The sequence below is a fragment of the Amblyomma americanum genome, chromosome 1 (genome assembly GCF_052857255.1).
Source record: "Amblyomma americanum isolate KBUSLIRL-KWMA chromosome 1, ASM5285725v1, whole genome shotgun sequence".
Taxonomy (NCBI): Eukaryota; Metazoa; Arthropoda; class Arachnida; order Ixodida; family Ixodidae; genus Amblyomma; species Amblyomma americanum.
In genome coordinates, this window is record NC_135497.1 from 162,507,541 (window position 1) to 162,531,821 (window position 24,281).

Consider the following 24,281-nt stretch of genomic DNA (forward strand, 5'->3'; position numbering starts at 1 on the left):
TTCTAGTTCAGATTTGATGGACGTGGTATCGGCGGCATTGTAATCACATATGGTCTTAATTATTTTCTTAGGACGAACATTCTTCCTAATTGTGAAGTGAAGCAGTGAGTGGTCACTCAGTCCTTCCAGGTACGTTGGCGGAGAGACCAAATCTGGAGCTGTAGTAAAACAGAGGTCTAAAATATTAGACGATGTGCTGGTGGTACGTGTGGGTTTGTTAATTAGCTGGGTTAGATTAAAATCGGCGCAGGTGTCTAAAAAATTAGTGCACTCGGAGGATGGCTGCTTAAGGGAGGGAATACAGTTTCGCCACACTATGTTTGGGAAGTTAAAATCACCCAGTAGGAATAAGTGTGATTTCGGGTGTCGAACAATTAATTTGTTCAGGGCATCATGAAGGTCGACGCAAAAAGTAGTAGGTGAGGATGGGGATCTATAACAAGCGCAAAAGATAAGGTCATCCGTTGGAAAGCTAACATGGATGCAAGCGATTTCTAGTGGGGAATCAATAGAGTATACTTTATGGTTTCCAAGCTTTCTGACCAATTCTCTGCAAGTATCAAGCAAATCTAGCCTGGTGGTGATGCCTGTAGATGAGGCATACATTTGGCATTTCAGGTGATTTGCTCACATTCAGAAAAAAATTCACATGATGACCTGCATCCTATCAACCTTCTCTGTCAACTACATTGTGATTTGTCTATTTCATCCGTGATTCAAAGTACAATTCGGTCTTTAATGAGGTTATAATTTGCTTTGGGAGTTGCAATATGGCAAGCAGCAAGTACTAAACAGCCATATGTAACAATATTGTTTAAAAATCCCTGTGAAATCCCTTGAGGATTTGAGAGGGATGTCCCCGGGTCATGCAGCAAGCAGCCAAATATGTTAGTTTTATAATAAACTGCACATCTCCAACCAAAAATGTTAACTTAAACCCAACGTCTCGAAGCCAACACGGCTCCTTCATCAGGGGTGACTGAGGGCAGTAGCTAGCTTCTTTTAAGTATGGCGGGGAGGGGGGTGAAAAGAACGTCAGCTGTGTCGCGCAAGGCGCGGGGCGAGGGGTTCTAGGCTGTTAGTCACGCTGGCGCACTGCAGGGAGGTGCTGAATGGCGAAGTCCCTGGGCATATACTGGGGGCAGGTTTCCTTTTGTGCGGTTGATATTGTTCGGGGTGGTTTAGATATGCCAGGATTCCAGAAGGAGCCTCTTGTTGTAATTTGTTTCGGTTCCGAGGATGCGTGTCTCTTCAAAGTTGATTCTATGGTCGGAGTCCTCGGAATGTTCGGCTACTGGATTGCGTTCTCTTGCAAATTTGCGGACGTCGTTCTTATGTTGCCGAATTCTTTCTTTGAAATTTTTGGTTTCGCCGATGTAGCTTGCGTCACAGTCGGCGCATGGAATTTGGGCCCAAGGCATTGTCTACCAAATTCCATGCGCCGACTGCGACGCAAGCTACATCGGCGAAACCAAAATTTCAAAGAAAGAATTCGGCAACATAAGAACGTCCGCAAATTTGCAAGAGAGCGCAATCCAGTAGCCGAACATTCCGAGGACTCCGACCATAGAATCAACTTTGAAGAGACCCGCATCCTCGGAACCAAAACAAATTACAACAAGAGGCTCCTTCTGGAATCCTGGCATATCCAAACCACCCCGAACAATATCAACTGCACAAAAGGAAACCTGCCCCCAGTATATGCCCAGGGACTTCGCTCTTCAACACAACGAAAAAAAGTCGCCATTCAGCACCTCCCTGCAGTGCGCCAGAGTGACTAACAGCCTAAAACCCCTCCCCCGCGCCTTGCGCGACACAGCTGTCGTTCTTTCCCCCCCCCCCCCCCCTCCTCCCCTCCATACTTAAAAGACGCTAGCTACTGCCCTCAGTCACCCCTGATGAAGGAGCCGAGTCGGCTTCGAAACGTTGGGTTAAAGTTAACATTTTTGGTTGGAGATGTGCAGTTTATTATAAGTCTTCAAACCCAACCAGACAGGTAAATCTGTCAAAATGTTTAGTTTTCAATATGTTAGTTACACGTAGGACATTCCTGGGTTCATTTTTATACTTCCCAGAGATATCTGATAGCCCACATAGCAACACATGATAGCGACACATGATAGCGACACATGATAGCGACACATAGAGTAGTGTAACAATCAGAAGGCATGTGAGTTCACAGAAAACCAGACAACACCTTCAGGTTATTTTGAATATTTTTGGAGCATGACTCCTCATGTCCTTGATCCCAGTGCCACTGCTACCACTGACACTGTGAGAGTCACACACAATGCATGGCCAATGTGCTGCCTTCTTTTACTTCACTGTAGCGTAGCACAGAAGTCCTCAAGGACCAGGCACGTTATTTCTGTTGAAACAGGCACTCATTTCACATGAAGTAAGGGTCAGTCATAGAGAGCGGAGGGTCAGTCATAGAGGTTCAGGCTGAATCCATCTTTTTTTGGTGGATTCCAAGCAGTGACGTGCATTAGAATGTGGGATTGAAGTTCGAATGCATCAGTTTCCACAGGCATTTAAAGTCAGTACTATTTGTACAAGTCTCTTGGAAGCTGAAAAAGCCATGTCACAGGCCTGTAAGATGCACAAAGCACAAAGGAAGAATCTTCAACTTTTGCAAGACGTCGTTCAGAATTCCTCCGACAGATATGAAGCCACAAATTGTTGGCAATGAATAATTTAAACATGTTTGTATTAACTGTTGGGCAGTGACACGTTTGTCAGTTAAGACAAAGTCTGCTCAAAACAAACACTGAATGCACCTTAAACAATGACAGTGCAAAGCATGACAGTGCAAAGCATGCTAACTACCCTAAGGATAAATTTAGAATGAAGGCTGCAGAATGAGAGGAGGGTGATACTTAAAAACCTGCAACTCGCTTGAAACAGCGGACTTGCAAAAGGTGCTGAAAAAAAAAAAAAGCTGTTTCAGCATTGCACTTCATCTTTACATCAATTCCCTAGGCATGATAAACAGTGTTTTAGGGAAGCTGAAATATGAATTCTGCCAAGCTGAATTCTCTGATAGGCTGAACAGTTTTAGACTGCAACAGACACTGTCCAAAAACATCTGGCTAAGTAGAACCATTCACACTGGTTGACATTAACTCAAGAGTTCATGCTACATACATGTTTTGTCAGCCAAACAAAGCAATAGTTGTAAATTTTGAGTGCCCTTGCATGTGACAAGCAATTAGGCACAATCTGCTCATTCAGCACACTGGCAATTTCTTCAGGAGCATGTAAATTGTGAGCAGTTTTCAGCAAGAAATGGATACAAGTTGTCCTATGGAAAAATAAAACAACTGCTGCTGAAAACGGCTTAAAACCGACAACTGAATGGCTTTGTGAGATTTTGGAACATATCTTCCTTCCTAAGTGCTAACAATGTTTTCCAGCAAACTCCTCCTCATTTGTATTTTGCCTCATTTGTGGCCTAAAGAGAGCACCCACAAGCTAATTCAGATTACTGTTTCTTTTAGGCACTTCACTTGAGGAGAACAGATTAACAAGGTCCAGTCATGTTTGTTGTGCTGAGGGTTTACAATAATGTAGTAAAATATAGTCCCCAACCGTGAGCTAAACTATGGCAAAAGTTATCAAAGTAAAAAGACTCGATGTAACACGATGTGAACACAAATGGCTGCTAGCATTGCATAACCTCAACCTAATTTTCAACTGTACGTAACAAGAAATCATACCATACTACAAAACAACTGACCCTCACCTTTCAGGCAGTATGTGATTTGGAGAGCTCTATGATTTCCTCCAAGGTTTTTCCCTTTCCATACTTCTTAAGAAGAGATGGCAAAGCAAGTTCATACAAATTTTTGACCTTTTCTGCAACAACAGAAGAAAATGAAAACATGACGTACTTCTCATGTAGTAACTTTAAGTTAATAAAAATCACTGGTCAAAACTGAAACTATCAGGCTAATATGAGCATGCAAATATGTATCTTTTTGGTTAAATGTTTAGGGGAATCCCCCAATCTGGAGTAGATTTTGTAATAAAAAGTAATTACTCATTGGCATCCACCCAAGTGCAGTCATACAGCTGCAGAGGGAAGCTAAACAGCTTCTACAAAAACATTGTAGATAAAAAAAAAAAAAAATTCGTCCCGATTCGGAGTTCGAACCCTGGACCCCCGCTTCATCGGAGCAGTCGCTCCACCAACTGAGCTAACTGGAACAGCTAGCATATGGTAGGGTGAAAGCGAATTGATCAATGATTCAAAGTGGGAGCAGTGTTGGTCAAATGTTTAGGGGAAGCACTTTGGGCGCTGTATAGCTTTCCTTTGCAGCTGTACGGCTGCGCTTGGGTAATGCCTATGAGTAATTATTTCATTATTGTAAGTACCTTTTTTCGGGACACCAACCCCTATCCATGTCTCTACATGATCAAAACCCATTGCACAATCCAATAGCACCTGCCGAATGAGTTTAGACTTCAATAAGGCCACTTAAGCAAAATATGTGTCTGGCCTCATAACAAGGAAGCTTAAAGTGCCTGTTTCAAAACTGTGATTACATCTTAGTATTAATCATAAAGTAATAAAGTGGTGCATAAAAATTCCCAAAAAGAAAACGATATCAGATGATATCAGCACTAAAATAATCTGTGAGCTGCTCAATGGAGTTTTCCCTCTTCATTTTAAACATAGCCTTTAAAACTGGAAGACTAAAACAATGAATAAAAGCAGAGATATACAAGCAATGAGATAAAAGCAGCCCAACAGGCAATGCAACATTAAGGAACCAGACAGATTTTTCTGGACCTTACATACATTTTAGGGCTCCAGAAAGGATAGTATCTGAAGTGCTGCAGTGGTTACATTAAGCATGGTGTAAAAAAATTTTCACAGGAGAGTTTTCAAGAATTTCTCACCTCAGTGATTTGCAATAAGCCAGTTTTTTAGCATCCTACTGGTAGAAACAAACAGAATTTTTGCTACTTTATGCAGGCAAAAGTGAGGGAAAAAAAATGCCATGACACTCAAACGCCATTTTTCATTGAAGAATGTGATTGCGCCATTAGCATATGCCTCCGGAAGGGTCACATTATTCCTATACCAATACACAAATGATTCAACACATTTCTTTCTTTACTCATGCATGCAAACAAAGGCACTCCTTTGTGCCGCTATGCCATGAGGGATGCTGTAATTCAGTCCTTTCACTTGTTGGTGTTAGGCAGCATCGCTTTTTAACCCCCCCAGCAGACTTCAACGAGCCAGGCTTGTCATAGGCTGACAGTCATTTCTGGCTCATGACGGGTCCCACTCGTTGTGTTTTATGGTACAGTGCGTCTGTTTTAAGGACAGTAGGGACTGCCCAAAGCATTTTTTTTGATTTGCTGACAGACGGCAGCATGTGCACTAAATGACCATTTTGGTACCATTTTCGAAAAAAAAAAAAATGTATCCGTTAGGGGGTTAAAGAGAGCACAATCCCTAATATTATAACTAAGATTTTTGTCCATGTTAAGTTGTCCCATTGTCCTTGTCCTTTCTTGTGCTGCCAGTGATGCTACTGGTAAATTGAAATTTGAAACAATTTTTGAAGCACTAAAATTTCCAATTTGGAGCAATAAAACATTGATTTAGAAGCACTTTAGAGCATGTAGCTTTCAGTTCCTAAATGCCCATTGACATACAGTGCTGGAAAAGTTTGAGTGTGATTCAAAGATGTGCTACACTTTTACTTGTCTTATTACACTATTATTTGTCATTATTAGCAAACAGTCAAACCTAACAGGTTTTCACTACTAAGTTTTATGCTGTATAAATGAAGAGCAGAAACCTTTGCGAAGTATGTCCTACAAAGTTTAGTTGAAGAGCCCATACTTTGCATATAATAGTGCTCAAATGTGCCGATGTGTGCCTCTCCACTTATCATTACAAAGCTTAAAAAGGCTTTATTAAATCTCCTCCACATTGAAGCCTCACCAGTTTTTTGCTTATGTCAGCTAGTTCTGTAACATTTTCTTGCACACTTGTGCTTGCCTCATTTAAAAGCAAATGACCAGACAAGCTGTCTCCATATAAGCCAGGGCAGCCTTGATCAGCCCCTGTGCTGGCTGAAGCATTGTCTTTGACAAACCTACCTGGAGTGCGCACAAACCCTGTAATAACCACACAGCCTGCACTAATGAAATTCTTTGAATTTAGATGAAGCCTTACATAGCTGAAAAAGCTTGCTGCCAAAACTACGCAACAGCACAGCGCTCAGCCTAAAGTGGCCGGGCGGATCACGCCTCGTAGCCATTTTCGCCGTCGGCCATGTTGCCTGTGAAATTTTGAGAAATCGATTTGACAAAAGTAACTGCCATTTACTCAAACCAAAAATGTATAGGGGGAACGCTGTCTCCGTGCCGCCGCCATGCCCGTGTGTAGCGTTCGGGCTCTTTCCACAAGCTGTCACTCATCAGCGCACAGTAAAGCCAATATTCTGGAAGATGCGATGTGCCTTAAAAGCAGAAATTGTATTATCTGCACGTGTGAATTGTGTCATAAAATGCTATTTGTGTCTGAATTAAATGCAAGCTTCAATCGTTTGACTCACGTTACGCCTAATCTGCCGGCCAGTCAGAATCAAGCCGACGAAAGGTAGACTCTAAAAGACTCGCAAGTCTGACGATATCGATCGGCTTCCATCTCGGTGCATGTGCTGCTTGCGTTTTGCAAGCGAGAGGAACGGGCAGTGACACAACAACGCAAGCGAAAACTTCGCAGGACCGAAGATGATTCACGCATACGCATAAAAAGTACACCATGGAAGTCTGCAATGTGATGTCTGTTTTTATGAGTCCATTTGCTGAAAACTTCCAGACACAAGGAAAAAATGTTGCGTGACACTCATGCTCGTTATAAGTGGGCTTCAACAAACCTCAACATTTTCAAACAGCAGCGACAACATAGGTTATGTCTGCCTGAATCAACAGTGCACAGCGCCACTCATTGGAGCAGTTTAGTGCAATTTTCCAAATTTTTATCAAGATGGCATAGTTTATCTGGTTTGGCGCAGTTTGGTGCATTTGGCGCAAGAGTGCGGTCACCGTGCTCCCACGAAGTCGGTCCCGACTGCCGATTATCTTTACTGCCTGTATGGCTCAATATCCACTGAACTTCAATAGCAGAGCAGTGACACGGAAACAGTGAAAGTCTGACAGTGCAAGGCTGATTAAATAGCACCTACCTCTAGGAGCAGGGGAGTACTACACTGTGTTACATCTCAGCTGTGAGTCAGCATGAATCTTAACTTTGACATGTGTGTCGCTAAGGGAGCTACTCATAGAAGTGTGCATTCAAGGATTAAGCCGAGCTGTAGCTGCACTGGGAGAAAAGTTAATTGATAACAGAGGGCGGACTAAAGCTAGCTGTACAGTGTCCTGTAGCTCTTTCTTTAGTATACTGTCGATGCACCGTTTTTTAACAACAGGTACCAGAAAATCTACCCAGAACTTAATGCCTACCCATCCTTCTACCTATGCACGGCTGGTACAGAGTATGCTCCACAAGTGCAGATTAAACAACCGATTAATTGGTGTAGCCATTGTGACAAACGAATGTCCAAAATTTTATTTGTGATATCACACGATCATAGCAATACTACTACAAAGGTCAGAAACTGCCACATTAGAACTGCTGCAAATATGTATGCCCTGTGCACCGCCTATAGAGGAACCAAAAAAGCTGCCTAGCAGTCTTTCGAAAGTGCACTTGAGGCGGTTGTTGTTGCCATCCATTTGTCGCTACGGGGATGACCGACATTTGCGACTGCGATTAGTTGCTCTTTCCTGGCTCTTGCCAATTCTACATGCTGAAGCATAAAGTAGAAGAGGCACGTCTTAGTGTAAAAGAAAGTAAGCACGCTATGACCATTTGGGAGAACTCAATGCATATATGCACCAGCAAAATTCAGATTATACTGAATTACTACGCACCCTTTTTACTGCAACCACAATTTTCTTAATTAGAGTATCACACATTGTCATAGAGCTGGCAACAAAAGGGTGGAAAATGTCAAGGCCTACTTACTTTGAAAATTATCTCGCTGCTTTAGTGGCAGATAATAATTTAATGTGCCTTCCCAGTGATACTTAGCGATCAACGGAGATGATGCCCTGAAAATAAATAGTGCAAATAATGAACAAAATAAGTTTCAGGTACTTTCCTACTTGGTACCAAATGAACATGATGTTTACTAAAACAGGGAAAAGCGCAAACACAGGACGAGGCAGAGGTGTTAGTTGTTCAGTTAGTCAGCGCCTGTGTCATTCATCTCAACCTCGTCCTGTGTTTGTGCTGTACCCAGTTTTAGTAATGTTACGTTACAACAACTAGCCTGCAGCAGCAGCCTCACGAACATGATGTTTGATGGGAGCAACCAGAGTAAAAGGACATAACACAAGAGAAGAAGCAGACAGGACAATGTTCCACTTCTCTTGTGCTGTGTTCTTTTATGGTGGTTTATTCCAACAGATGTAAGACATCAACTTCTCCAGCAAGCTACACTTTTATAGTAAGATGTGTTAGGCACATAGAAGGTCTTTGGTCCACAAATCAACTTCCACAAGCCCACAGAAGCACAGATATGCAGATGAAGCCCGCAGTGGTTCTCTCAAGCTCCCATTTACAATTTTTCAACGGTCGCTACTATTAGATAAGAGAACGAGGCTGACCAAGCCTCTCTCAAGGCGCTATCTGCACATTCACAACATGTAGACTATGATAAACATGGCACATGAGCATAAAGCCTGTAGTGGCTTTTCCAAGCACCATAAGTACCTTTACAGCATAGTGAAACAAAAATACAACAGCTAAGCACATAGCAGTGCACTATGAACACAGTTTATTGTCTTCACTGAATTGCAGCTTCAGCTGCATTGAACAGCCCACGCTTTCACTTTAGCAGTTGCCAGAAAATGCAGAGCACTGTACACACGGCGACCATTCAGCCTTTCTCTGTCCACTTCATGTGCAGCTGTGCTAGATGCACCACTACAGTCAAATACAAATCACAAACAAAGCAGCAGGCGCTCCTCAAAGGAGCCCCTACAGCCAATGGCGTTGACCAATTCTCCCCATCTCCCACTTGACCAATCCCCTTAGACCTACTAGTGTGAAATCATAGGAGGCGGCAGATGAATGGGGAATAACCATGGCATAATCAGATTAATCCCAGCGTCAAGAAAATCGATCAATGCCACTGGCTTTTAAATCTATGTTGCTGCTAGAGAGTCTAATGCTCAATTGGTAAGGTACTCATCTCAGGAGTTAGAGGAAACATTGCAGCATGAAAGAATTACTTTTCTTAGTTAGCCCTTAAACAACAGATGCATTCCTGTGAGTTCTTGAGCAAGATAAACTCATCACATGAGTGCTACAAATGCTATCATATTTAAGGGGGGAAGCTGGTCTTAGAAAAAAAAATTTTGTTAATGAAGTCACAAAAACAAAATCTTCAAGAAACATGTATTTTTGCATGCTGATTCCAAAACAGTAAGCATGACTTACATATACTGGACACTACTGCAGCATAAACTAAACAATCACAACGGAAGACACATGAGACAGGGACAGATATGCCATGTTTATGAGTTTCGTTAATGATGTAGTCAGTGGGCCTGAGAACACAAACCGACTTATCTAAAATCTTATCTCAGTTGTGTGCATGCTGCGCTGCGATCCTGGAGTATGAAGCAAGAGTTATAAAAAACGTTATTCACTCAGGACGAACACTTCCGAGATTTTTTCTAATACCAAACATTTAGTTCGAATCAAACATCGAATACTTTACTTTTTGACCAAATATTCGAAATTATCGATATATTCGCAAAGGCCTACTTAAAAGTAATTGCATACACAAAAAAAAAAGTAAGTGAACACTGCAATGTGATGTCACAGCAGATCTACATTAGATCGCATTTTCTTCCTTACCATAACAGTAGCCACAAATCTGTGCACAAGGCTGAGCATCAGATACTTTTGGCTGCACATGTGACTAAAGAACAACTGCAACAAAATTTTTAGCTTCATAAGACTTTTCTCTAGTAGTATGTCAAGAGAGAGCCCTAAAAACAGGAGAAGGCAATTGTGATAGGAGTGGAGTGAGGAATAACTCCTAAAAATCGTCATTTTTCAAACCGAAACTAGAAAAGGGGCAGCCAATACCAAGTGCTGGAAATGACGTATAAACAGTACCACTCCGAACTGCTCGGTCACGTAGTTGTGTCATTTTGGCGGCTCACTGCTACCCATAGAAAATGTATCGTGGGGCATGCATTACAAGCATAAGCCGAATATTGCCCTGTTAAGTTGACGTTTCTTTCCCAAAACTGGCCATCTGAAACTGGGGGATTGACCTATCTCACGGGTGTACGGTGGTTTCAGCACCCGCGGGTAGTACGTGTCTCACGATGGTGCCTGTTCCTGACAAGATGCTTAAGAGTTTGTCAAAAAAGACGTCGTTAAATTATGTGAAAATTGATTCCACTACAAAAATTTGAACTGAGCGCTGTTTACCCAGCTGGATCATGCTGGCAGTAGCTTTCTCTAATGAGCGGTAGACAACACGAGAAAAAACTTTCGGAAATCTCCGCAGCGTGCATCGTGCCGGAGTTCAAAACTATAGGACAGTAGGTGTTTGGTCTGTCGCAAATATGGAAAGCAGAATGAAGCGCAGTTATTGCCTTTGATCTCCATTTGCCTGACTGGTGGCCTTGCGATTGCATCGTTATGCACGTTTTGCTTCTGAACTGCAAAAATCAGTTTTGAGGAAATAGAAGGCGCAGGAATGTTTCACTTCTACGTGGACACCTCAAACACACCGTGGGGGAAGGAATGAAGGTGGGAGTGCAAGAAGAAAAAGAGACAGGTGCCTTAGTGGAACGCTTCAGAACAACTTCGACCACCCGGGGATATTTAACATGCACTGACATCGCATAGCACATGGGTGCCCTTTGCATTTTGCCTCCTCCAAAACACGGCCGCCACAGCTGGGTTCGAGCACACGCGATGCCATCCCGTGAAGGGAAAAGGTGAGAGGGTGGTGTACTTGTCAACCTATACTTGGAATCGATTTTTAATGCGATATCATTATGAGCGCCAGGCAGACGAAAACTGTTCGGCGTCAGTGGTGGCGTCCATGTGAAGCTTGTGTTAAGTGTGTAAGTCATTCTTAGAGTTTTTTTCTATGCGAATTTGTTAGTGCTTTTCAGAATAAACAGCAACTAGGGAAGTGCTCATACATGCAGCCAACAAAATCAGAACTCCTTAGTAACAAAATTCATGATAAGTACTTCTACTAATGTCAATGCCACATGTTGCGTCTGCATTCAGTCGTGAAAAAAGTTAAGCCAAAGCATTCATTCTGAACCGAACTACTGCTACAGCTGCACAAGACTAATGTAAGCACTCGAGCAGAGCACTGCTGTTCAAATAAAGTGATACCTGGCCACAGCTGCTAGGCTCTAGAAGCAATTCTTAGGCAAAAGGCTAGTAGCATAGGGGTCATTCCACGCCAAACGTCCCAGACGTTGCGCTCGACCACCTCCAATTTGTTAAAAAAAATTTGTGGAGACTTATCCTAATGTGCGTAACCAAAGCCTGAAATAGTTTTGGCGAAAAAAATTTATTCGTGAAGTGACGGCAGTTTGAATATTTAGGGAAGACGAGAAACCAGGCACTGCTCAATAATTAATAAAGAACGAAAATTTTTAGAAAACACTTCACAATTTTTTTCATTGACATTTGCACAGATTCTGGCTTTCGATATAATTCGGAGCATGCATCTTTAAGGGCGCAAATACTAAAAAAAAACAAACGAAAAAATGTATGAAATTGTGCCATTTTTGTAGTTTTGTTTTAAATATCAACTTGCTCTCGGAATTTCGGAAATAGCCGTTTTGTTTCTCTAGATGTCTAGTACCTATAACAAATGTTACAGGTGATGAAACTGCGTACATTAAAGTAAAAAAAAATCTAAAGTTGCAAAAAGTGTGTTTTGAGCCAAAAACACTCGTTAATTTCACCGTGAGGTGGTCCAAGTAAAAATGCAAACAATAGCGGGTTATGTAGAAAAATTTTACTGCCTTTCATTTCCGAATTTTTTTATCGGGGTAATTTTTGTTTAACGCGAGAAAATTTTTGAAGTTGAGCTCTCGCGCCGCAAGTTGCGTTGCCTCTTAATGCCTCTTCACCAGAGAGCACGACACTGCCGACACTGTGGCCAGACGAAATGCAGAGTTCTTGTTCTTAAGTGAGGTTTGAACTGCAGGCAAGCATGGGAACGCTGAGTAGGTGTTTGTGGGAAAAGGTTTTCTTAACGCTGCCGGGGCAGCACATGCCCAAGTGAGCTAGTTATTCGGTGTGGGTCTGTTTGCAGGTAGTCATTCTTTTCAGCGCCATGACAGATGTAACCACCAGCATACGAGCTTGTGAGACGCCCATCTGGAAATGATCAGAACGATCCGGTTTTGTAACAATCAGCGACGCAGCAGCACCACGTAGTACCTAACCTTTGTGGCTGTGAGGGGCTCATGACCGGTTGTTTCCTATGTGATGTCTTGGTTGTATTTCATTTAATCAGCGCAATTTCTGCATTAATACTCCAGCGAAAACGAGCCACTATACTGGCGAAGCACCTTCATGCGAGCAGCACACCTACGGGCGAGCAGGCCACATTCACCGCCAGCGTGTCTCGCGTTACTCGTCGCAGCGGTGAGTAATTCGCACCTTCACATGTGCTCCGAGGCGCGCACTCTCCACAATCTTATTCGGATATAAATAACGCACTTGTGATGAGCCTGCCATGCTAGCCAGTCATCCCTCCTCGTGGTCCATGCGAAACAGCACGCTGAATACTCTCATTTTTTTTCTCTTGGCTGCGCCGCACCAAAGCGTGTCTGTTCAAACTTTGAAAGCGAAAATGATCTCGTTTATTGCACACCATCCGTGGAATGTCATGCGATATCTTCTTTAGCTCCAGCCCTAAAAATGCACGACAGCCAACAACGGCAAACTGAAGTTGTTATCTGGCCATAAGTGTCGTGCCATGCGAGATGCCGTGCTCTGTGTTGAAGAGGCGTTAAGAGATGATGCAACCTGCGGTGCGAGAACTCAACTTCAAAAATTCTTTTTTCACTTCAAAAAAAAATTACCTCGATAAAAATTTCAGAAATGAAAGGCAATAAAGTGTTCTACGTAACCCGTTATTGTTTGTATTTTTACTTGGACCACCTCAGGGTGAAATTAATGAGTGTTTTTGGCTCAAAAGGCACCTTTTGCAACTTTAGTATTTTTGATGTACGCAGTTTCATCACCTGTAACATTTGTTATAGGTACTAGACATCTAGAGAAACCAAACGGCTATTTCCGAATTTTCACGAGGAAGTTGATATTTAAAACAAAAAACGACAAAAATGGTACATTTCATACTTTTTTCGATTTTTTAAAAATATTTATGCCGTATAAAGCTGCATGCCCCGAATTATATCGAAAGCCAGAATCTGTGCAAATGTCAATAAAAAAATTGTGAAGTGTTTTCTAAAAATTTGAATTTTTTGTTTATTGAGCAGTGCCCGATTTCTCACCTTTTCTAAATATTCAAACTGCCGTCACCTCACGAATCAATTTTTTCGGCAAAAATATTTCAGGCTTTGATTATGTACATTAGGATAAGTTTCCATGAATTTGTTCGAACAAACTGAAGATGGTTAAGCGCAACGTCTGGGACGTCTGGCGTGGAACAGGTGATAAGACTTGGGCTTCGTAGAGCCTGTACTCATGATTCAGATGCACATACTCTGTTGCTGTCCTTGTTTCAATGCCCTAAGCTTGGCACCATGGTTGGCCCTATACAAGCTGGGCACCAAACTTTTCTTGAAGGCCAACATCCTCGTTCTGTGTCCTTACAGTTCCATGGCTTACAAAGCTATTCACCTGCTGCCGCAGTACCTTAAATCAACAGCCCTCAAGGACCAGTTACAAATCATCATGTAAGCACTTCATCTGCGCCTTTCTCCCCTTTGTATTTCCCATCTTTTACTGCGTTAGCAGGATGAGTGTCATTCCCCCAAAACAGCAGTGTTTGAATCTTCCACACTTCAAAAGCATCACCTACCTCCACCCTCCAGAAGTGCTACCTACCACCCGCTCACCCACTCACCTTCACCCTCCAGAAGCCCACGCAGCAGAAGCTCACGCATATTTGTCACATCACATCTCATGATCGCCCACCATTTTTTAGTGCGCTATCGCTAAAACCGTCAATATCAGATTCGCCGACGTTTGTCTGTCCGAAGCCTCTGGCAGGTGGCAACCTGGCCACCAGGTTGTGGCCAGCCTGCCAGCAGGCTTTATGGCCAACTATGCAAAACACTTTATTGCAAAATACTCTACGACTGCGAGTGGGTTCCAAACCTGCGGCAATGCGAACAGATCAAATCTGCTGGTCATTGCAATAGACCACTACACACTACCGGAGTCAGTCTCTGACGCTGTGCTTTGGATGTCATCAACTTCCATGTGCAATAGATCCAGAACACATTGCTATCGCATTGCCCTCTTAAACCGAGCCTCGAACCAAAACTGAAGTAAACACCAGATTGAAAACTTAAGTGCGAGCGCACCTAATTCACATTTGGCCTAACCATGCTAAATCGTCCATAATTTTTTTTCTTTTATCCTACTTTCCCGTCATGCAGGGCAATGAACTAGAAATTTGGCCAGCTAGACTCCCCCACCCCATTGCTCTCTCTCATGCTATTAAGTAAATTAAACAGCATTATTATTAACAGTAAATTATTATTAACAGCATTATTATTAAACAGCATTATTATTAACAGTAAATTATTTAGCATTCCACTTGTGTTGCAATTTCTGAAATGAATGTGCTTAGTACAAGATGACAAAGATAGAAAAATGAAAGAAAAGTACTTACCATGGGAATGACTTTCCTACAGCTTCCCAGTCAACTTTAGCAGACTTAGATGCATTCAACTTGTGCATTCTGAAAACAAAAAATAAAAACCCTCATGTTTAAACAAACAACTAAGACACTCAGATAGGCCCACCTGATCTGCATATGACCATGATGACTTATTAGCAGACTTTAAAAAACAAGCATGCCAGGAACAACTGCAACTAAGCATATCACCAGGGAATATTTTGCAACTTGTCGTACTATGCAGCACTGTTGCTGAAAATAGTTAACTGAGGAAAACAAAGCAACTTTGACTGCAAAACCCTATAATTTCGTAATGGCTCTAGTAACCAAGCCTGACATGCACAGGAAATGAGATAATGAATTATCTTGGATTTTTTTTTAGTTTTGCATGTCCACATTAAATGCAGTTATAAGCCATGATTATGACAACACTCAGAAACTAACTGAAGATTTTTACCTGAAAAGAAAACTCTGGTCACCTCTAGCGATCAGTACTGTTCAAATATTCTGCTGTTATCACACTTACTTTGAACACGAATGATGCCGTCCTAGACGTCTTATATAACAGTCAAAATTTGACAATTACAGGAAGAATACTAACCTGGCTAGAATGCGCATGGAACTGCAGCCACGAAATTCAAGCTCTGTGATCATTGCAGGTAAAAAAAATTCAGGGCAGATTACACTCTCGTGTAAGACTGATGCTGTTTGAGTTTGGTTCGACTAAGTTAACCGTGATTATACTTGTCATTTCTATCTTTTGTCGCCTATAGTACCTTCTCCCCCCTCCTCAAGATCAACAAACACTCAGTTATCAGTATGTACAAGTGTTTTTTTCAGTACCACTCGATCCTTTGTTGGAACTCGCTGACATCTTGACACATGCTCAGCAGCACGATATTTGGGATTGGACCGAAGTCGTCGCATTCGTTCTCGAGCAGCGGCACGTTGGCTTTCGCGCTGCGCTTTCTCTTCTTCAGGAGAGAGATTCTTTTTCCGCGGCCCCATCTATCTTCCTCGGAGACACAGTCGCTCTGTCGTCAGGTGCCGGAGCGCAGCTCCTTTTAATATACCACGTGATAATGCAACGCCCCCGAGGGCATCTGTGTTTTTTGTATTAGTTGTCGTCCACTCCAACAGGGGGCATCAGGCGTCCGTGGGTGACCTCATTACTGCGAGCACAGCCACCGCTGTGCACGACGAACATGCTGCTGTGCACAACTAATGGAAGAACCTCCGGCTCAAAAAACATAGCTGTTAAAAGAAGTTCAAAGTGCGTTCATATTAACCATAATGACGGCAGTAGAGCAGGGTGTTGCAATGAAACTAGTTGGTGTGACAGTGTACCAGAAGTATCCATGTGTCAAGGCTAGGCTTAGACATGTTTATTTATTCATGTGCACTTGTTTCATTAAGATCATTTGACTATGGTTGTTGTATGTGTAGGCCTTGTTACCATCCTCTTGTCTTCTCCCAGTCTAGCCTCGCAGCAAAATAGAATACAGAAGAACCTCGATAACACGGCCACGACTGATACGAATCCTTAGGATTCCCTGGCCAGGGTGCACTGTGTGCAATGCAAAGAATTTAGGGAGTTCCGAACAATCTCCCACGCCACTTCGGATGATACGAATATGTGAGCAGCGACTGCAACCTCGAGCACTAAGTGCTGCCGCACATCACAGCTGCGCTATCAGCAGTTGTGTGGTACGATCGCGAGCAGTGAGTGGTGACGTGTGGTACATATCGCGAGCAGTGAGTGGTGGCGGCACCATACATCGCCAACGGCGCAAGTAAGCAGTAGCAGGCAGCCTAAATATCTCTGATGTTGCAATCACCTATTGCGTGGTAGGCATCGTGAGTAGTGCTACCCAGCCATAAATAAACTCCACCAACCGTAAACAGAGCTGCGTAAATGCATTTCCTGTGCTTCTGCAATGGATTTTCTGTTTTGGAATGATAGAAATTTCGGGTACAAATATTTTTTTGGGACCCCACGAGATTTGTATCATTGAAATTGTACAGTACAATAAAATTATTCTGAAGAAAACGTCATTATTGTTGGGTAAACTGTAGAAGAAGCCAAGAGTCTACATGTCAACACACCAAACAAAAGGTGTGAATCTCAACTGTCAGTATAAATGCCGGCCATCATAAAAAAAAATGTAAAGGTGCATCATTCGACTACAGTCGAGCCCACTTATAATGGTCCCACTTATATACTCGCATATGGGCCGCCTCCGTGTAAGCGCCGCACCGCACCCCAGAATTTAGTAGCCGCCATTTGGAAAAAAAAAAATTAGCCAAAAGATTTCCTTCATGTGTGCATAATTGTGCACACGTGGTGAGTTACGCTGGGAGCTGATAGACGATAACTGCCTGCAACACTCGGCACAACCACACACGCATCGTGCCGCACGCCGGACTCCGCCTGGAACTGTGAACAAGCGGTGCCGCAGCGCTGCGAACTCTTCTCGTGCACTCGGCGTTCAAACCAGAAAAGACAAAACCTTATGCTGCACAAAAAAACTATAATCTGGTGCACCCATGCTAGCGGTGTCTTTCTTTGCGGCGTCACGCCGCCTGCCAAGCTCACGCGCGTAGTAGTGTGCCGTTCGACCGGTATCGTGAGGCCTAGTGTGCTTTGCATCGATGATGCACTGAAAGTGCTATGAATCTAATCCCGGTTTATTATAAAAGATCTAACCTTGTTACAGGTTCACTATCACAAAAACCGCACATTAAAATGAGCATTTAACTGATTTCCGCAAGGCCTGGGCCAGTGAAGTGTGTCGAAAAGCAAGCCAGGCGAACATCACCACGCATAGACGGCTACGGGTAGCAAGCGTGGCGCGCCGCTCTGAACCATTGGGCCGTCACTCAATCGAGTGCTAGATATTCAGAAGATCTTGATGTTAACTTGATCATGTGACGTCTGCCAGTAAACTGGGGCTGCATTCCGAGCTTGTGTCACAATAAAAAGCGTCATAATCTGCCGCAGCGGTCACACCTTATTGATCATAACGCTGGAAGCGCATGTCGGTTCGGTTGCGACTGTGAGCGGCAGCAGGATGTCACTGTGTTGTGGTTGCTGCAGCAAAACGTCCTGTGGTGCTATTGCTCTCTGCCGAGAAATGGAACGCAACCAATACGACAGAAGAAAAATTCAGCCACAAGTAAAGCTGCACATAGGATTTCACTGTAAAGGGGTAATATCAAAGCTGCTTTATTTACCCGATGGACTACAAATAGAAACAATAGTTCAGATACTTTTTTTTGCACCATAAAGGCCGGAGGTATGCTTAAAAAAGAAAATATTGTACGCAACGACACATGGCTTTTCAGTGACAGAAGGCGGCCACTACAGCCATCGATCACCGATGGTAAATAAATTATACCGCCGCCCACCTAGAACTTTCCGAAGGGTAGAGGCGGTACTCCTCCGCCGCGCCCAGACTGGCCAGCTTCTGTCGCCAGCAAAGCTCAAATCCAACCCGCACTCATACCCAACCCCTCAATGCCCGGCATGCCCGGCCAGAGGCACGGCCGAACACCTTTTGTGGCGCTGCCCTGCTTTTGACGTGGTGCGGGAGCGAGCACTTCAGTCCCTGGGCGGGCACCGACCTGGCACCTTGCAGGAATGGGTCGATCCACCATTACACATCGGATCATCGGACGCACTCCGGCTCTGGCGGGCTTTTCTCCTATACTTCAAGGAAGAAGAAGGGCCTGGCCGTTTCTTCGCAGAGCCGACCACAGGACCACCCCACTTCGAAGAAGAAGTGAAGACCGGCCCTCCTCCCCCTCCCCCACCTCCAACCCCATGAAGCCCCTCATTTCTGCCGCAAGGCTAGGCCTATTTTATGCAGAAATAAAGACGTATAAAAAAAAAAGGCAGCTAGCTTGTTTGCGCAAAGCGGCATTTTAAATTTATCTTGAGGGTAAAAGGGGACGCAGAGGAAAATTTGTGGCATGCACTCACTCACTGCACAATGCGCGCTCCATGCCGTGCTGAACCAGACGCCGCGACGACTTGCCGTTTGCAATATCGCTGAATGTAAGTTGGTGATGTGATCAGACGGTTGTGCAGACGGTAATTTACGTTTCTCATTCCTTTTTGTAAACAATGCAAGAACCTCGAGATACAGCTGTTAGGTTTTTAATTTTTCTGCAGCAAATAAATAGAAGGGATGAGCTAAAAAAACCTTCTTGCTGTGTCTCTCTTCATATATGCGCTGGGAGACTTCGCAGACGAAGTTTTCATTTCCATGGTGCGAAGCGCACGCATACCAACACTGATGCCTGAAAACTAACTTGCAAGCTACTAACTAGCGAGCTCAGTGCAGAGCCACACCACCATGGCTATCGAGAACCATCAGGGACGCCGAAAAATCACCTCCGACGCCAAACGGGTCGGTGTAGTAGCACATCACTGTTGACTGGCCATCAGTGCACATGAACGGTTTCACGCTGCCAGGCATTACACACAATCATGATGCAGGGCACTTTAACAGCTAATAGAGAGTTCTAGCATAAGGTCTGCGCGCAGTAAACACAAGCATTTTGCAGGACATTATGGTTTATGTTACATAATTCTATGTACGTGACGAGATAACTCCGGTGATAGTGGCACCATCCACTTTGAATAAAGAGAACGATTTCTACAACAAATTGGTGCTCGTTAGGCCTAAGAGCTACCAGATCATGCAACGAAATAAAAAACAGGCCAAATTTATGGTCCATTCAATTTGTTACAGGCAAGATAAGATGAAGCGAAAGAACCGTACCCAGTTTATAGCAAGTTCATGTGTCTTAAAAATGCAGCAACACCGACGAGTTCACTTCGAAGCGAGAGGCTCCGCTGCAGTACCTAGAAGGGGGAAGTGTGAGGGGAGCACTGACAGAAACTGACAGAACTGATAGAAAGCCGAAGTGAAGTCAAGGAGGCTTGCATTTCGACTGGTGTGTAAACGTCGCCAAGCGCCGCCTGGCGGTTCCTTCTCAAAGGCTTCAGCGCGCCTCATACGGGCTGCGCCCACTCCTTACACACTTTCCCCCTCTAGCCACTGTAGCTCCGCTTCAGAGAGTGCCGTCATGTTGGCTGTGTTAGTGCATCTGCTGCTATAGCAGCATACGCTATGTGTTTGACGTCACTGTTCGGTTTCTTTAACCCTTTTCGCTGCATCTGAACCAGCACATCCGCTTCTGGCGTTTCGACCAATCAGGTGTGGAATAAGGACCCAGATCTAGCAACCTGTTTTACTCAATGTGGTTAATTTGTGCAGGTCGTTGGGTGCCCGTCCTATCATCCATACTTTCAATGTATTATGTATTTGAAGGATTAGCCAGAACTACGCTATTACGTCATAAAAATGTATGTCACTCCAAAAAAAAATGGAATACATAATCGTGGCTCCACTGCAGATGGAAAGATTTTATGGAAAAATGCCGGCCCCGTGTAGGGGCCGCACCCCGTCAAAACCATGGAAAAAAGGTGAGGCCCTTACACGAGTATTTAAGGTATGACGAACACTCGTTTAGTACGAATAAAGACGATGCGACCATCACAATTTGCATTAGGGCTGTGGCACTGAACCTCAAATAAAACGAGCGACCGGTGCTCGTTCACGACTACATTCAAGATGGCTGTCATTCTTTACGCCGAAGAAACAAACTGCGCGCCGGGCCGCAAGTTCGACATTCGTAATGGGTGATACAGGTGTGGCAGCTGCAGCGAGGCAAAATTTTCAGCTGTTCCACGCGATGTCATGATGTGGCTGTTTGCGAAGTGCGGGATTTCACTGCACGACGATGTTAGAATGACGAGCTGTGATACCGCAGCAGCGATCGCGACGGCAGTGCTAGTGAGGACGATGGCGCAAGTGTGGACGAGTAGTCCAATGACTAATACATTTTCGTTTTGGAATGTGCCCATGGGCGTTCCCGCCTGCTGAAGCCGATAGCATCTGGCGATAAGCGGAGGCCGCAGGATAGTGCTATCGCGTTCTATTATTAAAGGCCAAGCGTAAACAACCTCCAAGTTTTTTTCTTCAGAAATGTGATGTAGGGGGGTCGTCTTAGAATCGTGTAAATACGGTAATGACAGCAACGGTAATGACTCGGTAATGCCCCAGGTCTTGAGGGTAAAATAAATAAATAAATGAACTCGTACAGCACTGTAGCCTCAGTTGCCAAGTGCCACCAGGACTACGCATGCACCTTTCGGGCTGCAGAACAGAACTTAGGCTCCTTCGTGTCGTGTGATAGCTTCACTCACAACGAGACTACGAAGACGCTCTTGCTGATGCATGCACTGCTCTAGCGGCAGCGCAGCATGTAACACCAGGGGGTGAACTGAAAGTTTCGCCGAAGTTTCTTCTGTATTCTCTCCGTCCTGGCAGCACGGTCACACGCGGTGTGCCGACAACAGGAGCTCTGCATAGGCGCATGCATAAGCAAGCATAGGTGCGCCCATCCGGTTTGCGATACTTTTGCTTCTGCTTTCTTTCACGTTTGTTGTCGCGTTTTGCCACTGGAGCGCCACATCCATTCTTTCTACGTATGGAAACTTGCGAAGCGCCGTTTCACTGGTGGCAGCGGCTCTGGCCCATGTAGTTCAGTGAAGCGGGCGTTCTGGGCTCGCTTGCCTGCAGCGCTATAATTTTGCTTCCATCATCGTCGTATTATCAGCGTCGGACTGCAAAGCGAACCATAAAAAACTGATCGCGCTGCGCGTTTCCATATGTAGAAAGAATGAATGTGGCGCACCAGTGGCAAAACACGAAAAAAAAAAAAACCGCAAAGAAAACAGAAGCAAAAGTATCGCAAACCGGATGGGCGCTTCTGGGTTTCCTGTCGACAAGCTGATGCGTAAGTGGGACCTTTGGCCAGGCTTTCCGCCGTTCGCATTTCATTTGACGCTGATAGTACTACAGGCATAGGGCTTAATACCACAACATTTGAGCAGCACTCTGTGCACTTCCAAGGCAATGACTTATCCAAAATTTGTTTGTCAAATTGTCACCCCACTTGTGGGATTCAAATGCTTAATTGCTCCGGGCTGCTCAAAATATGGAGAAAGAAGGGTACCACTAACACCTCACCCCAGACTCAAGAGGTGGCATGGCTCTCTCCATCTAGAGTTTTGCAACTGAAAACTGCAGACCTCTGCCTAAAGCAGTTTCATATCAATGATGTTCCTGAGGCAGCAGAATGACCGTTCACCACTTTCAGAGCTTAACATAAAATTGCTTTCAATGTTTAACATCTGATAATATGGTGCTACTGCAAGAGCCTCTACTGTACTATTGCATGAGGCAGTTAACTGAGCACAATGCTTTCTGCATTCACAATGACTACCGCATCGGGCTTGCATGCAAAGTTTCAGAAATGCAACAATTTTTTGCTTCTGTGAAATGATTACTTACATGTAAATCAGGTGAATAGAATCAAACCTGCCCCACTTCCGTGCTTTTTGACCAGGTGGAGGTGTCAGCTGAATGAGAGTCCTAAAAAGCATAAAGGAGTGAAATAATAGTAGGACACAACTGCACACACACTACTGTTTTCACATTACAATCCAAAACCTGTCAATTCTTCTTGGACATGAAATATTTCAGTCACAATTATAAGAGAGCTTCTCAGAGCAGCATATAAAAATGCCATGCTGATGTGCTCTTCTCGTGCTAACACAAGAAAAGAAAAGCGAAAAAAATTCAGGATGCTTTAGGCTTGTCATAACGCACTCCTGCCATTCCTAATGCAAGTGACAAGGACTGCTCAGAAAGAAAATGGCCTGTGCATGTGTAACCTACCATGTGAAACCGCTGAAACAGTATTTTAACTTCGGTAGGCATTAAGTCTCATCTACCTTCAAATGAACAGGTGGGACAAGAAAGGAATTAAGCTAATTGATGTTTAACCATGAGTCCTATTAAAGAAAAATCAGAATGCCAAATAGTATTTCAGGCTAACTTGCAATACCACAACGTGGTGAACATGCATCCTTGTAGCATTATTTGTTGAATTTTGAACTCGAATAAAGGTTTCCCAATGAATATGCAGGGACACTGCAGAAGCACATTCACTTTACCACTTTATCTTATACCACTTTTTGTTTTCGCCCAAATTGTTTTCGCCCAGACACTCACCAAGGCTTCGAGAGGAGCGATTGGTACATGGCAGAGTAATGCAGGTTTACGGGTACACTATTTTCGCAGCCTTCGCTGCATTGTCTGCTGTGTATGGAACGGAGTATAGCGCCTGGCGTGACTCACATTGCGTGCTATTGCAGTGCCAAAGTTACAAGGGTACAAAGACAAGTTCCTGAAGTTCGGCTTGCAGAAATTGGCGGCAAGCCGCAATGCGTTTTGTGTAGTGAAGTGCTTGCACAAAGCTCCTTCGTGCCAACAAAGATAGCTCGCCACGTCTGGACAAAGTACCCAGCCTATGAACACAAGGACCTTGACTTTTTCAGAGAGAAGAAACGGACGCTTGAGTCCCAGAAACTGGATAACCCAAGCACAGTATGATCCCAGCGTCAGCTAGTTTTATACGAGTCTGCCAATTAACCTTGCATTATTTGTTGATCAGCAGTGGCACTTCTGATAGCTTCCTGTAAGCTGCGATTGTGACGCCTGGCAAATTAGGAAGTGCAGAACTAAAATTACGTTTTGTTAGCTGACCGTTTTGCTGCTTTAGTGCATTACACATCATTGGTACCTATGCCGAGTCCCACTGTCAACGGACCTGCAGACTGTTTTATTGTATTTACTTGTGTAATTTGACCCTTCACAAAATTTGAACACCTCTAATTTATTACCCTGGTTTATAAAAATTTTAGCAGAGAGTTTCGCATGTCTAAGTGCAGAATAGTGTGCAGTAGCATTAGTTACGATGGGCACTTAAGGTCCTTATGTGCTAAAGGCATTTGACCTAAAGGCCTTTACCATAAAGGTTTTTGGCCTAAAGACTTTCTACCTAAAGGCCTTTACCGAGATGACATTTACCATGAAGGTCTTCACTACCCTAAAGACATTCAACTTGAAGACCTTCACCCAGGTGAAGGCATGCCAGGTGTACACCTGGCAGGTTGCCCATAATTTGGTGGCCAGGTGGACTGCCTGCCACAAAACAAGCAGGCTTCAGAGACGTACGAATGCATGCCCGAAATCGAAAAATGCACCTAGTAGTGCTACTGCTCTTAAAAAAAAAGAAGTTTTAAACAAATATTTTACGCTACCTTTCATGCTACAGTATCGTGCATGATGGGTACGATACCTCGGCCTCACTGTTAGGACAAAGCGTGAATGAAAC

General features: G+C 43.9%; 1 protein-coding gene across 3 annotated transcripts in view; it reads right to left on the reverse strand.

Moving 5' to 3' along the window:
• Nucleotides 1–1,852: 1,852 nt before the first annotated feature.
• The window catches only part of LOC144114080 (uncharacterized), a 61,579-nt gene continuing 39,150 nt past the window's right edge, over nucleotides 1,853–24,281 (reverse strand). Inside the window, exons 9-13 of one of the 3 annotated variants that reach the window (XM_077647564.1) lie at nucleotides 22,394–22,474; nucleotides 14,961–15,029; nucleotides 8,057–8,142; nucleotides 3,746–3,858; nucleotides 1,853–2,570 (exon numbers count right to left, since the gene is read on the reverse strand). In XM_077647564.1, coding sequence (XP_077503690.1) covers nucleotides 3,749–3,858; nucleotides 8,057–8,142; nucleotides 14,961–15,029; nucleotides 22,394–22,474 — 346 coding nt within the window. In that variant the 3' untranslated portion in view covers nucleotides 1,853–2,570; nucleotides 3,746–3,748. Of the gene's footprint in view, nucleotides 2,925–3,745; nucleotides 3,859–8,056; nucleotides 8,143–14,960; nucleotides 15,030–22,393; nucleotides 22,475–24,281 lie in introns of all 3 variants that reach the window. The other 2 variants (XM_077647563.1, XM_077647562.1) reach the window with 2 other exon arrangements.